Genomic DNA, 11,123 nt, shown 5'->3' on the forward strand with positions numbered 1-11,123 from the left:
TTTTCAATTTCCACAAAAACCGTTTGTTAGAATGAGTGTGTGACAAATGGTTTGCTAAAGTGTAGCTGTCTGAGCAGTAGTGCCAACAATATTAATCAAATACTTAGATGATATCACTGTTATTAGTATTCTTGTTTAGACTCTCTTATCAATTAATATGAATTTCTGTAACCACCCAAATGAGTAATTAAATACTATACATATATAGGATACTTAGCTAAACTGTGAGTAATGAACTTTGTCACATTCTGCTCATTCTCATCCTATAATACCAAGTTTTGAATATCATATGTGCTTTGAGTAGATTCTTGAATTTTTTCCTTCACTTCATCTCTTTTCAGCTTCTTCAATCTTCATGCCCTCCTAATATTTGGGAATTTAAGAAACTATACTTGTTAGAAATGGAAACTGAAATTCCAAGTTATGACAGGAAAAAGTACAATAATGCTAATGTAAGTCTCCTTCTCTGTGATTATCTCAGAAAAAGAAAAAAAAAAAAACAAGAAAAAAGTCTCCTTCTGTGTTTGTGTGTGTGTTTGGCATTAACATGACACATTTGGTCCCTACAATAAGGAACAATGTACTAAATACACAAAACATGAGTATTTATTTTTCAAGAATTTCTCATGGTTTCATTGCTCTTTGTTAAATTTGAATAGCTCCATTGATTTATGGCCTTCTAAAGATGTGAAATCTCATGTTGATACTTGTATTTCAGATTCTTTCGTTGTTTCGGAGACTTGATCGTTGTATGTAACACAGGTAGAGGAGAGGTCTGCAGAGGAGAGAGCCATAGATGATTGGCTTCCAATCACTGCTTCAAGAAAAGCAAGATGGTGGTTCTCAACTCTTCACAATGTCACTGCTATAGTCGGAGCCGGAGTCCTCAGCCTCCCTTATGCCATGTCCGAGCTCGGATGGTAAACTTGGCACTTTCCATTTTTCTTTTCAGCATAGGTCACAAATTCTGATAGAACAAAAGAAAAGAAAGAAAGCAACTATCTTGATTTGAGAAAAAAGTATGTTGAATTGATAATCAGGGGGGCTGGAGTGGCAGCCTTGGTGATATCTTGGATGATCACTCTCTACACTCTGTTGCAAATGGCACAAATGCATGAGATGGTGCCGGGGAAACGCTTCGACAGGTACCACGAGCTAGGCCAGCATGCCTTTGGCGACAAGCTTGGCCTGTGGATCGTCTTGCCTCAGCAGCTCATGTGCCTGGTTGCTGTCGACATAGTTTACATGATCACGGGAGGCCAGTCTCTCAAGAAATTCCACGACTTGGTCTGCAAAGATTGCAAACATATCAAACTCACCTATTTCATCATGATCATCTCATCTGCCCACTTCGTCCTCTCCCAGCTCCCGAGCTTCAACTCAATCTCCGGTGTGTCTTTGGCAGCAGCAGTGATGTCTATAAGGTCTGTTTTTGTCGATTTTCTTGGTTAACTCTTTTACATAAACTTGACAGATTTGAGCTTTGCAGTTACTCTACAATCGCGTGGGGTGCTTCTATAGAAAAAGGTGTGCAGCCTAACGTGCACTATGGCCATAGGTCAAAGACAACGGCTGGTGCTGTGTTCGACTTCTTCAGTGCTTTGGGGACCGTTGCTTTTGCCTATAGTGGCCACAACGTCGTGATGGAAATCCAAGCTTCGCTGCCTTCAACACCAGAGAGGCCGTCAAAGAAAGCTATGTGGAAGGGAGCTGTTGTTGCCTATGTAATTGTCGCCTTGTGCTACTTCCCCGTTGCTCTAATCGGATACTGGACTTTCGGGGCTGCAGTAGAGGACAACATCTTGATCACCCTGCAAAGACCTAAGTGGTTAGTTGCAATGGCTAACATGTTTGTCGCGGTTCACCTCATTGGAGGCTATCAGGTGCGTGCTCTCAAAGACTCGTTCGTGAACATTCTAGATTTCAGCACATGAGGAAGCAGAAGCCTCTTATTGTTGTCTCATTTTGGTCTGTGCAGTTATATGCCATGCCCCTTTATGACATGACTGAAACTGTGCTTGTGAAGAAGCTCAAGTTCAAGCCAACTTGGTATCTTAGGTTTATTTCTAGGAACACTTATGTTGGTAAGCAAACTAAGCCTTCCCTTTTTGCAGCTTGGCATTGCAGGTTCAGTTTCTTCCTAATAATGTGACATGGTTGATTTTCAGCTTTTACAATGTTTATTGCCATCACATTCCCTTTCTTTGGCGCGCTTGTCGGGTTCTTTGGAGGCTTTGCTTTCGCGCCAAACACGTACTATGTAAGCAATATGATCGTACATATGATTTGAGTATTAGATAGGTGCAAAATATGGCCAAGTATATTTATTTTGTTATATTGATTTTGTGCAGCTTCCCTGCATCATGTGGCTTGCCATCTGCAAACCGAGGCGATTCAGCCTATCTTGGTTGGTGAATTGGGTAAGTGTGTGTATATAACTTGAGAAATGTTGGTTTAGAGAGAGAGAGAGAGAGAGTTGATTTTGAACTTTGATTTTCAGGTGTGCATATTGTTGGGGGTTCTTCTGATGGTTGTTGCACCCATTGGAGGGCTAAGGCAGATTATTCTCAAAGCCAGAACATACAAATTTTATGAATAGAACATTGTTTCTAGGAGTCATGATTGTAATTTTCTGAGACAGACATATGCATATTTTTCACTCGTGTAAGAAGGGATCGACATCACATATAAATTGAATGAGGAAGCTGAGATTGAAGTGTAATCAAGCTCATTATAAACTGTGGTTTATACCTACATCAAGGAAAAATACAATGTAACAAAAAAAAAAAAGAAGCAAAATAAACTTCATGTAATATAGCAAACAAGTACACCATCATTAGAAAGCAAAGTCAACAATTTATAGAGCTGTTCTTAGCTCAACAATAACGACACACTTTCTTATCAGAGAAAGTAGAGCTAATGCACCTGTCAATTAAACTTGATCATCTCTGAAACAAGTCAAAAAAACCCATGTCCAAGACAATAACTGCACCGTACATACAAAAAGTGTCTCAATTTTTGGCCTTTAACATATTATTCTCCTTGATTCTGGCTCGGTTATCCAGCTTGACGAAGCGCTTCAGATCGTCAAATGGAAGACTTTCTGTGTCTTTCCTCTTGAGCTCACTAAGGGCGGGGCGTTTGTCGAGCAAGTGCCACAACCAATCCGGGTACTCAGAATCAGGCAAGATTTTAGGGTCTTGCCCGTCTTTTAGTATATTGGCACCATAAACCGTAGTGGATTTCGCTTCTTTGCTTAACAATGATGCTTTGGGGGCATCTCCAGCAGCACCACCTTTAGAGCCTTTCTTCGTTTTAGCACCTCCAGCAGCAAATGTTCTGCAGCCCACCACTTTAAATACCTCGTTCGAGGTGGTGATGCTTTTCAACGTCCTCACGAGCGCCATTGGCCTATCTATATGGCTGCAGTAAGGATCAAGAACATTTAACTCGGTTGATAAAGAAACAGAAAACCCCTGCAAAATTTTCTACAACTAGAAGCAATGATTGGATAAGAGTTCCCCCATCTAAGTATATAATTAGAATGTTAAGGGGAGTTTACTTTGCATGATTCATAAAATGCATGATTAAGTATTTTCATCCTCTAAAGTAGGATAGCTCCAATCTCACCCTTTAAATGGGATATGAAATAATCAAGGGCCTTAAATATCCAAAGTTCCAATCCATTTAAGTAAACAAGAAATTAGATTTACTATTTTTATTGATCAAGGCTAATTCTCAAAAGTAAACACCACCTTAAAGTATAGGACTGAAAGGTTAATATCAGATCAAACACAGTAATTAATAATTTAACAAAAAATGATTGAACAACTCACAAATTAATCTACCAAACTATGAAAAACCCATTGCTTGATATACAGCAATTTGAACTAAACAAAAGGCACCTATTTCAAATAATCCACCCTAATAAAAACAATATCAAAGCATAATATACAAGAACAAGACAAAGACCAACAGAAATTATATTCAAACAAATTCGAGCGATGAACAGAAATCAAATTCAGAAAAATTCAATCAAATGTATGCACGAGTGATGAACAGAACAGAAATCCACAAAAAAGTCGACAACGTAACAGAATGAAACAAAAAATAACGTTCGAAATCATACCTTAAACGAGGAGAAGCGATGGAAGGCGGAGAGCTGGGCGAGCCTGCGCGTGCGTCGGGAAGCAGCCTGGTTGGTGATGGGCGAGCCTGCGCTGCGCGTGCGTCGCAACGTCCGATGGCGGTGGGTTCCCAGCTAGGATTTGGGAATGGAGTGAACTGACGGCGCTAGAGAGAAAATATGTAGTTATATGGGCCAACATTACAAAAGATTCGGGCTACCCACATTTAGGCCCAATATAAATGGATCGGACCTAACCTTCAACTCCAGTAGCTTAAAATTTGAACTAAACCAGCTGAAACAAAAGGGAAGCAAAAATTTCTGCTCCCTTGCGCTCCAAATCCAATACCTGGTAACATAGCCCTTCTGTTCTTTACCCTCTTTGAGTTGCTCGTCAATTCCTTCAAGTGAAGTTTTGGATTGAATGCTGAATATTGCGTAAAATTAGGTGTTCGATATTTGTTGCGTTGGGTAGCGATAATCTATTGAGGGAGAAATCGACAAGGACAAAAGCAAAAAAAGAGGTCTGATTGTCGTAGCATTGATTCGAAAAATCATTTGTTGAATTAACTCTTATTTTGTTTGAAAACTGTATTTGAATAATCTTGAAGCTTGCGGACGTGATTGGAAAAGCATTCGAGGTTTATTGAAGAGTTTGAATGCTCAGAATCATCAGCTCCTCAACTTCTATACCATATTGCATATTGTCATATCCATTCAAATGCCTTTCACCTCGATAGTTCATGACTATCTCGGAAAGCATATGCTTTCTCTTGCATCTCAATACCTATCAAATAGGACAATAAAGAGTCAAGCATACCTAGAGTATGGATTTCAATTGCTGTTACACTGGTTTTTATTTTGTTTTTCTTTATATGTTGTTAAAATGCTTTATAGTGTTGTCTATGCTACTTGGCCGACTTACATTTGTTATGCCTGAGAAAATTCTTATTTTGTTTTTCTTTATCTGTTGTTAGCATACTCATTGCTTTGTAGAGTGTTATGCCTCAGAAAAAACTGATGCCAAGGGAAACCTTGCTCAGGAATTCATGTTTTGTGAGTAGATTATATATTGAGGTTTTTTTCGTTTCTTAAACTGGATCTATTCTCTAGTTAATGAAGTGATCTTTTTTCAATTTTGTGCCACTTGATTTGAGTTTCTAGTCTGTATCAAACAACTGATGATGACAAGGCAAATATTAGTCACTTCTGTAGTATTTTGGCTCGTGCATAATGCAGTGCTTTTAAGTTCTTGCTATTTTCTGCTGTCTTCAAATACCAATCTTCAAATTGTTTCTATCATGTAGTCTTATTGGAGATGAAACAGTTGTAGATTGGTTACTTGGGCTTTTGAAAGATAGGTGTCACACTAGTAATATATATGATCACGAGATAACATTAGGCCACAATTGCCTTGTAGTTAAACTATCACTATTTATACTAATATTTCTACATACTGTTTGATATTTTCTACTTGATTTCTGTAGTGACCCAAAATATTTTAAACTTCAAATATTGAATTTTTTAATTATTTTCAATAATTAAATTTTAAGTTTTATAAGCCGCGCCTAGATATTGCATGAGCATGAGTATTTTTTTAATAAATTCTAATCATGAATATTATTATTATTATTATTATTATTATTATTATTATTATTTTAAGTAAGATTTGCCCTAATTCATATTTCCTTTCTTACTAAATCAAAATTTTGGAATGATTGTTTTTGATTGATTCTTCTACCAAAATTAAACCCCTAGCTAGCTCCTAGTATAAATATCACCCCTCTTCATTCTCTTCCTCACACCTAAAAATCACCCAATTCTTCTATTCATCTTAGGGTGAGGTAAACCTTTGTCCGCTCTCTGTGTTACCTTTGCATTCTTTTGTTTTTTGTATTTTGTTCATTCCCGTCACATTGAAAGCATATGTTATTTTCTATTGTCAAATTTCTTGCTAGTCAGAAAACTGTATTATATTCCCTTTAAGTGATTAGATTGCTTATCAATTCTTATTCCACATTTTCTCTAAAGCCTATTATATTATATATATATATATATAATATTGCTAATCACCTTTGCTGGTCTAAAAACCAACCCACCTATCTTTTTTGTTTAATGCTTAATTAGTATAAATATAATAGTGATGATCATACGTATATAAACATTTATACATCTTTCTTTTGATTTAATGCTTTAAAGCATGAATTTTAGTTTGACCATTTTGTATGAGTGTGTGTGTATATATATATATATATTAAATGAGTTATGAGATATTTTCTTTTAAGTATTTTTAAATATCACATATGATTTAATATTTAATGTATCTGATTTTGATTAATAAATGTTGATGAATACATACAAATATATATATAGTCGTTTATTTATTTAAGTAATAATAACTATATATGTATATATATATAAGTCTTCCTCGTTATTTATTTATGTTAGTGAGTTGCGATTTTATACTATCAAATACATATTGTAATTGTTGTATTTTAGTATTTAAAATATTTTTGATTAGTAAAATATTAGTAACAATAGAAAAAGATTTTATTTACATTTATAGATCCATCTTCATGTGCATTCATTGTTTAAGCATATTTTAATTATGATTTCATAATTCATTTTAGGAACGGCGCGCGAGACTTAATTATTTAATTGCAAGATTTACTCAAGAAAGGTTAAGGTGGGGTTATAACGTTGCATTTAACATTTATCCTTATTATACGTTTTACTCAATTTATATGTGTGAGAAGCAGGCAGAGCCTCCGGGCTATGAGACAGAAAGTTATAGCCTATGGGCTATATGAGACCGAAAGTTATAGCCTACGGGCTATATGAGACAGAAAGTTATAGCCTACGGGCTATATGAGAAAGAAAGTTATAGCCTACGGGCTATATGAGACAGAAAGTTATAGCCTACGGGCCATATGAGACAGAAAGTTATAGCCTATGGGCTATATGAGACAGAAAGTTATAGCCTACGCGCGGGTTATATGAGAAAGAAAGTTATAGCCTACGGGTTATATGAGACAGAAAGTTATATAGCCTACGGGTTATATGAGAAAGAAAGTTATAGCCTACGGGCTATATGTGACAGAAAGTTATATAGCCTTCAGGCTAAGAGACAGAAAGTTATTGCTTTCGGGCAATATGAAAGAGCAGACAATTTTTATTGCACTTATATTTTGTTGTGATTCTTATAATATGGATAAATGCACCCCACTGAGTTTATTGTACTCACCCCAAAATAATATCTTTTTCAGGAGATGACTCGGGCGATGAGAGGCGGGGCGAGTGATGGTCAAGATAAAGAAGAAATAATGTTTTATTTTCAATTGGAATAAATACTCAGTTTATGATGTTTAATTACTTTTCTCAGTTGGATTCGGGTTTTAGTTATTTAAATATTGAAATCTTATTATTTCTAATCACCGTACTTCTTTTTATTTAATAAGAAAATTGGGGCGTCACAATTTCTCATCTTTTTTTGTATCTTGGTATTCTTTGACTTACAATTTTTTGTTATTCTGAATCAGTTACTAAAATTTGCTGGTTTGAAGATTGAGATTGTGATATCAAGATGAAAAAAGTTGGTAAGTCGAAGAAGCAGCCAAAAGCAGAACACGAGAGTAACGTTGTGGAACAGGAGAAGGCCTCTGTCCGGCCAAAAAAGAATGCGAGTGAGATTGATGAAATCTTTGCTGGAAAGAAACGCAAGAGACTGGAAACGGAAAAGAAGGCCGAGGATGAGAAGCCTGCCAAAGTAGCAGCTGCAACTGTGAGGCCACTCGACAAAAAGAAGGGAAAGAGTATCAAGAGCCGCTCCTTCAAACAGAGTTCATCTGCAGTCGGCTATTCTCAATCGAGGAAGAAAACTGCTGATGGGCTGTCTGTTTTTTCGGAAGAGGAGCTGGGCATAGGGAAGCCAGATGCAGGAGGAACTGCTTTGTGCCCCTTTGATTGCGACTGCTGTTTTTGATGGATTCAATCACAATTTTGTCAGGTGTTAAGCTGCTTAAGTTTTTGCATCTATGATCCAACTCTTCTCTTTGATGTTAAGATTGTTGTAACCAAATTGGAGTCATCATTTATGTGAAGGAATTTATGTTGTTAACTTGATTAGGTTCTCATGTAACAAAACAAAGTGTTACGTGAATAGTTCATTTTAAACAATCCACAGTAAATATTTAAAAAAGGCCTAACAGTAAGTAGAGAATGTAATTTTGTAGTACATATTTATTTTATACTCTATGTACTTATACACTTCTCAAAAGATAAAGGATACCATCTAAAAATAGAAAATGCAAATTTTTGTAGAATAAATGAAAATTCAGTGTATAATATTTATAAACTGAATTTCTATTATTATGAGTCATGACCGCTGGTCAAAATATTTACACATAACTTGCAAAACACGTCGTGTTATGACTAATAATGATAGAATGAGGGGTTAAAAATTTAAATGTACAACCTTATACAATAAAATGAAAGTTTCCTCACTAATAAGGTTTCAACCATTAATATTCGGAACCTTATATATATAAACTCTTGGAGTAATATTATGTAACCATTTTATTATCTCTTGAAATAAATGTGGTACTAATAAACATAGTTTTTTTGTTTTTGCATGAGTAATCAATATAGTAATATAGATTTAAGTTCAGATCAAATACAAAATTATCATAATAAATGAATGGACTGGGCCTAATTAGGAGACCCGGCCCATACAGTTTTCCCAGGCGACAAGTTAGGGTTTAACACGCATTTTCTTGGGAAGAAATCTACTTCTCTCTCTATAAACCCTTCTTCCTCTTTCTCCCCTTAGAAACACTTCTCTCTAGATCATTCCATTTCCATTCCTCAACTACTTCTGCGAATTCGAATATGGCTAACGCGCAAAAAGCCGCAAATGTGCTGACGAACATAGCGCGCGCCGCCTTCGCCGTCGGAATCGGCGGTGCCGCTGTCAATTCCTGTCTCTACACCGTCGATGGCGGCCAACGCGCCGTCATCTTCGACCGTTTCCAAGGAGTCAAGCCAGATACCGTCGGCGAAGGAACCCACTTTTTGGTCCCGTGGCTTCAGAAACCCTTCATCTTCGACATCCGCACTCGCCCCCACACCTTCTCCTCCATTTCTGGTAAGTTTACAATTAGCTTTTTCCTTAATTTGTTCTATGCAGATCCTCTAAATCAATGACACTATTTGATAAAATATTACCACTTCAAATTGATGGATATCATGAATTTTTTTCTATTACTGTAATGCGATATCATATTTTAGCTAACAGAATTTACGTTGTCGAAGAAAATTTTAATACCTCTCTATATATCGACAGTTATTAGATTTCTCAGTGAATTTGAAGGCTGATATTTGGACTCCATGCTCTTTTATTGAATTATTTCGTTGAATTTTGACCTGTATGTTGGAAAATATATGGCTGAAACAATTGTTTCCCCGAAAACTAGGCACGAAGGATTTGCAGATGGTCAATCTGACACTGCGTGTGCTTTCTCGCCCGGAGGTCAGCCGGCTTTCCGATATTTTCCAAACCCTAGGGCTTGAGTATGATGAGAAAGTCCTGCCATCTATTGGTAATGAGGTTCTGAAGGCTGTGGTTGCTCAATTTAATGCTGATCAACTGCTCACTGATAGGCCCCATGTTTCTGCTCTTGTGAGAGAGAGTTTGATCAGAAGGGCGAAGGATTTCAACATTGTTTTGGATGATGTGGCCATCACACACTTGTCGTATGGTGCGGAATTCTCAAAGGCTGTGGAGCAGAAGCAAGTGGCCCAACAAGAGGCGGAGAGGTCTAAGTTTGTGGTCATGAAGGCAGAGCAGGAGAGGAGGGCTGCTATTATTAGGGCTGAGGGTGAAAGTGAGTCTGCCAAGCTGATTTCTGATGCAACTGCAGCTGCAGGGATGGGGTTGATCGAGCTGAGGAAGATTGAGGCAGCAAAGGAAAATGCAGCATCCATGGCCAGGAATGGGAATGTGATTTATCTGCCTAGCAGCAACAACATGCTTCTTGGTGTTAATCCTGCGCGTTAGTTATGAGGTAGCATTCATAGATGTCAGCAATAATGAGTATTTTTTGTTTTATTGATTTGAGAGTGGGTGTATTAATGCCTCCCTTGAACTTGAGCCTGTCTGGTGTGCCTTTAGATGTGATATATGCATTAGAAGTTGTTTACGAGTCTGTAATGCAACTTGGTAGCCCTTTGTCTTTTAATTTGTCACATGTTAGTTCTATAGAAAATGAATTGCACAAGTATGACTGATCATGATCAGTTAGTTGTTAGATCAGTCATTGTCATATAGCTCCTCAGAAAGCTTTGCATTTGGTGTTTCAAGCTCAATTCTCTATGAGGTTGTGGTCAACATTTAGTACATTATTTCTTAATAAGATGATAATGTGTTTGTCACTCTTGGTAGATATGTGATGGTATCAATGTCACCATTCTTGTTGAAATTCGTAATTGTTGAGACATGTGAAGATATTTCAGTATCTGCTGAAATTCATACGTGCAAATGTCTTTTCAGTTTCTGTTGAATTTCATTATCGTTGAGATGTTAGGTATCATTCACTTGTGTGGTTCATTATGCTTTATTGGCCTTCCATAACTTTTTTTCTAATTCAGCATTCCCATTTCCTCTTTGTTGCAGGGCGTTGAAGAGTGTGCTTTGGTTCCATTCTTTTGGTTTCTTCGGGGGATATTTGAGTTTTCAAGTTGCGATAAGTTGTATGAATGTTTAGGATCCAGTTGAGCTATAATAATTTCAAACCGTGCCCCTTTTCCTTATTCTTGGAAATTCAAATCATCTGTCTTCTCGTTGACTGGTGCACTACCTACTTATCATCCAAGTGCTTGGGGTGCTTGATGCTTCTTTTTATCCATTTTATCCAAATGAAGTACCATTGGTAATTTTTAGTACAGTTTGGGATTGATTTGTGTTCTTCCTTTTTCTTTTTATGGTGTTTTACTTGTTGCA

At 36.9% G+C, this 11,123-nt stretch overlaps 4 protein-coding genes across 6 annotated transcripts; 3 read left to right on the forward strand and 1 right to left on the reverse strand.

The window, feature by feature from the left end:
• Positions 1–123: 123 nt before the first annotated feature.
• On the forward strand, positions 124–8,246 carry LOC131008698 (lysine histidine transporter 1-like). Of its 2 annotated transcripts, XM_057935709.1 has the most exons (13): positions 124–452; positions 763–920; positions 1,041–1,424; positions 1,490–1,883; positions 1,979–2,084; positions 2,169–2,260; positions 2,352–2,420; positions 2,501–4,478; positions 4,575–4,650; positions 4,738–4,951; positions 6,757–6,812; positions 7,393–7,429; positions 7,666–8,246. In XM_057935709.1, exons 1-8 carry the CDS (start codon positions 402–404, stop codon positions 2,597–2,599), a joined length of 1,353 nt encoding a protein of 450 aa, XP_057791692.1. In that variant the 5' UTR covers positions 124–401; the 3' UTR covers positions 2,600–4,478; positions 4,575–4,650; positions 4,738–4,951; positions 6,757–6,812; positions 7,393–7,429; positions 7,666–8,246. The 2 variants fall into 2 exon arrangements, with proteins under 2 accessions (XP_057791692.1, XP_057791691.1); XM_057935708.1 differs by lacking the exons at positions 6,757–6,812; positions 7,393–7,429.
• LOC131008758 (54S ribosomal protein L37, mitochondrial-like) lies at positions 2,790–3,407 on the reverse strand. Its single transcript, XM_057935792.1, has one exon. The coding sequence runs from the start codon at positions 3,405–3,407 to the stop codon at positions 3,012–3,014; it is 396 nt and encodes a 131-aa protein (XP_057791775.1). The 3' UTR covers positions 2,790–3,011.
• On the forward strand, positions 7,710–8,108 carry LOC131009932 (uncharacterized protein C6G9.01c). Its single transcript, XM_057937331.1, has one exon. The coding sequence runs from the start codon at positions 7,710–7,712 to the stop codon at positions 8,106–8,108; it is 399 nt and encodes a 132-aa protein (XP_057793314.1).
• A 583-nt stretch (positions 8,247–8,829) lies between the features above and the next one.
• On the forward strand, positions 8,830–11,067 carry LOC131008728 (prohibitin-3, mitochondrial). Of its 2 annotated transcripts, XM_057935754.1 has the most exons (3): positions 8,830–9,269; positions 9,598–10,188; positions 10,797–11,067. In XM_057935754.1, exons 1-2 carry the CDS (start codon positions 9,014–9,016, stop codon positions 10,179–10,181), a joined length of 840 nt encoding a protein of 279 aa, XP_057791737.1. In that variant the 5' UTR covers positions 8,830–9,013; the 3' UTR covers positions 10,182–10,188; positions 10,797–11,067. The 2 variants fall into 2 exon arrangements, with proteins under 2 accessions (XP_057791737.1, XP_057791738.1); XM_057935755.1 differs by having other exon boundaries at positions 8,847–9,269; positions 9,598–11,067.
• The last annotated feature ends 56 nt before the right edge of the window (positions 11,068–11,123 follow it).

This window comes from Salvia miltiorrhiza, chromosome 2 (assembly GCF_028751815.1).
Source record: "Salvia miltiorrhiza cultivar Shanhuang (shh) chromosome 2, IMPLAD_Smil_shh, whole genome shotgun sequence".
In the NCBI taxonomy this organism is placed as follows: domain Eukaryota; kingdom Viridiplantae; phylum Streptophyta; class Magnoliopsida; order Lamiales; family Lamiaceae; genus Salvia; species Salvia miltiorrhiza.

What these genes read in the sequence shown, in the direction of transcription:
- LOC131008698 (XM_057935709.1), top strand. Translation starts at nt 402, where the DNA reads ATGGAAACTGAAATTCCAAGTTATGACAGGAAAAAGTACAATAATGCT. An exon ending in ACCTCATTGGAGGCTATCAG is followed by an intron (nt 1,884 to 1,978) that starts GTGCGTGCTCTC and finishes TGGTCTGTGCAG; the next exon opens with TTATATGCCATGCCCCTTTA. An exon ending in TCGCGCCAAACACGTACTAT is followed by an intron (nt 2,261 to 2,351) that starts GTAAGCAATATG and finishes GATTTTGTGCAG; the next exon opens with CTTCCCTGCATCATGTGGCT.
- LOC131008758 (XM_057935792.1), bottom strand. Translation starts at nt 3,407, where the DNA reads ATGGCGCTCGTGAGGACGTTGAAAAGCATCACCACCTCGAACGAGGTA.
- LOC131009932 (XM_057937331.1), top strand. Translation starts at nt 7,710, where the DNA reads ATGAAAAAAGTTGGTAAGTCGAAGAAGCAGCCAAAAGCAGAACACGAG.
- LOC131008728 (XM_057935754.1), top strand. Translation starts at nt 9,014, where the DNA reads ATGGCTAACGCGCAAAAAGCCGCAAATGTGCTGACGAACATAGCGCGC. An exon ending in CACCTTCTCCTCCATTTCTG is followed by an intron (nt 9,270 to 9,597) that starts GTAAGTTTACAA and finishes CCCGAAAACTAG; the next exon opens with GCACGAAGGATTTGCAGATG.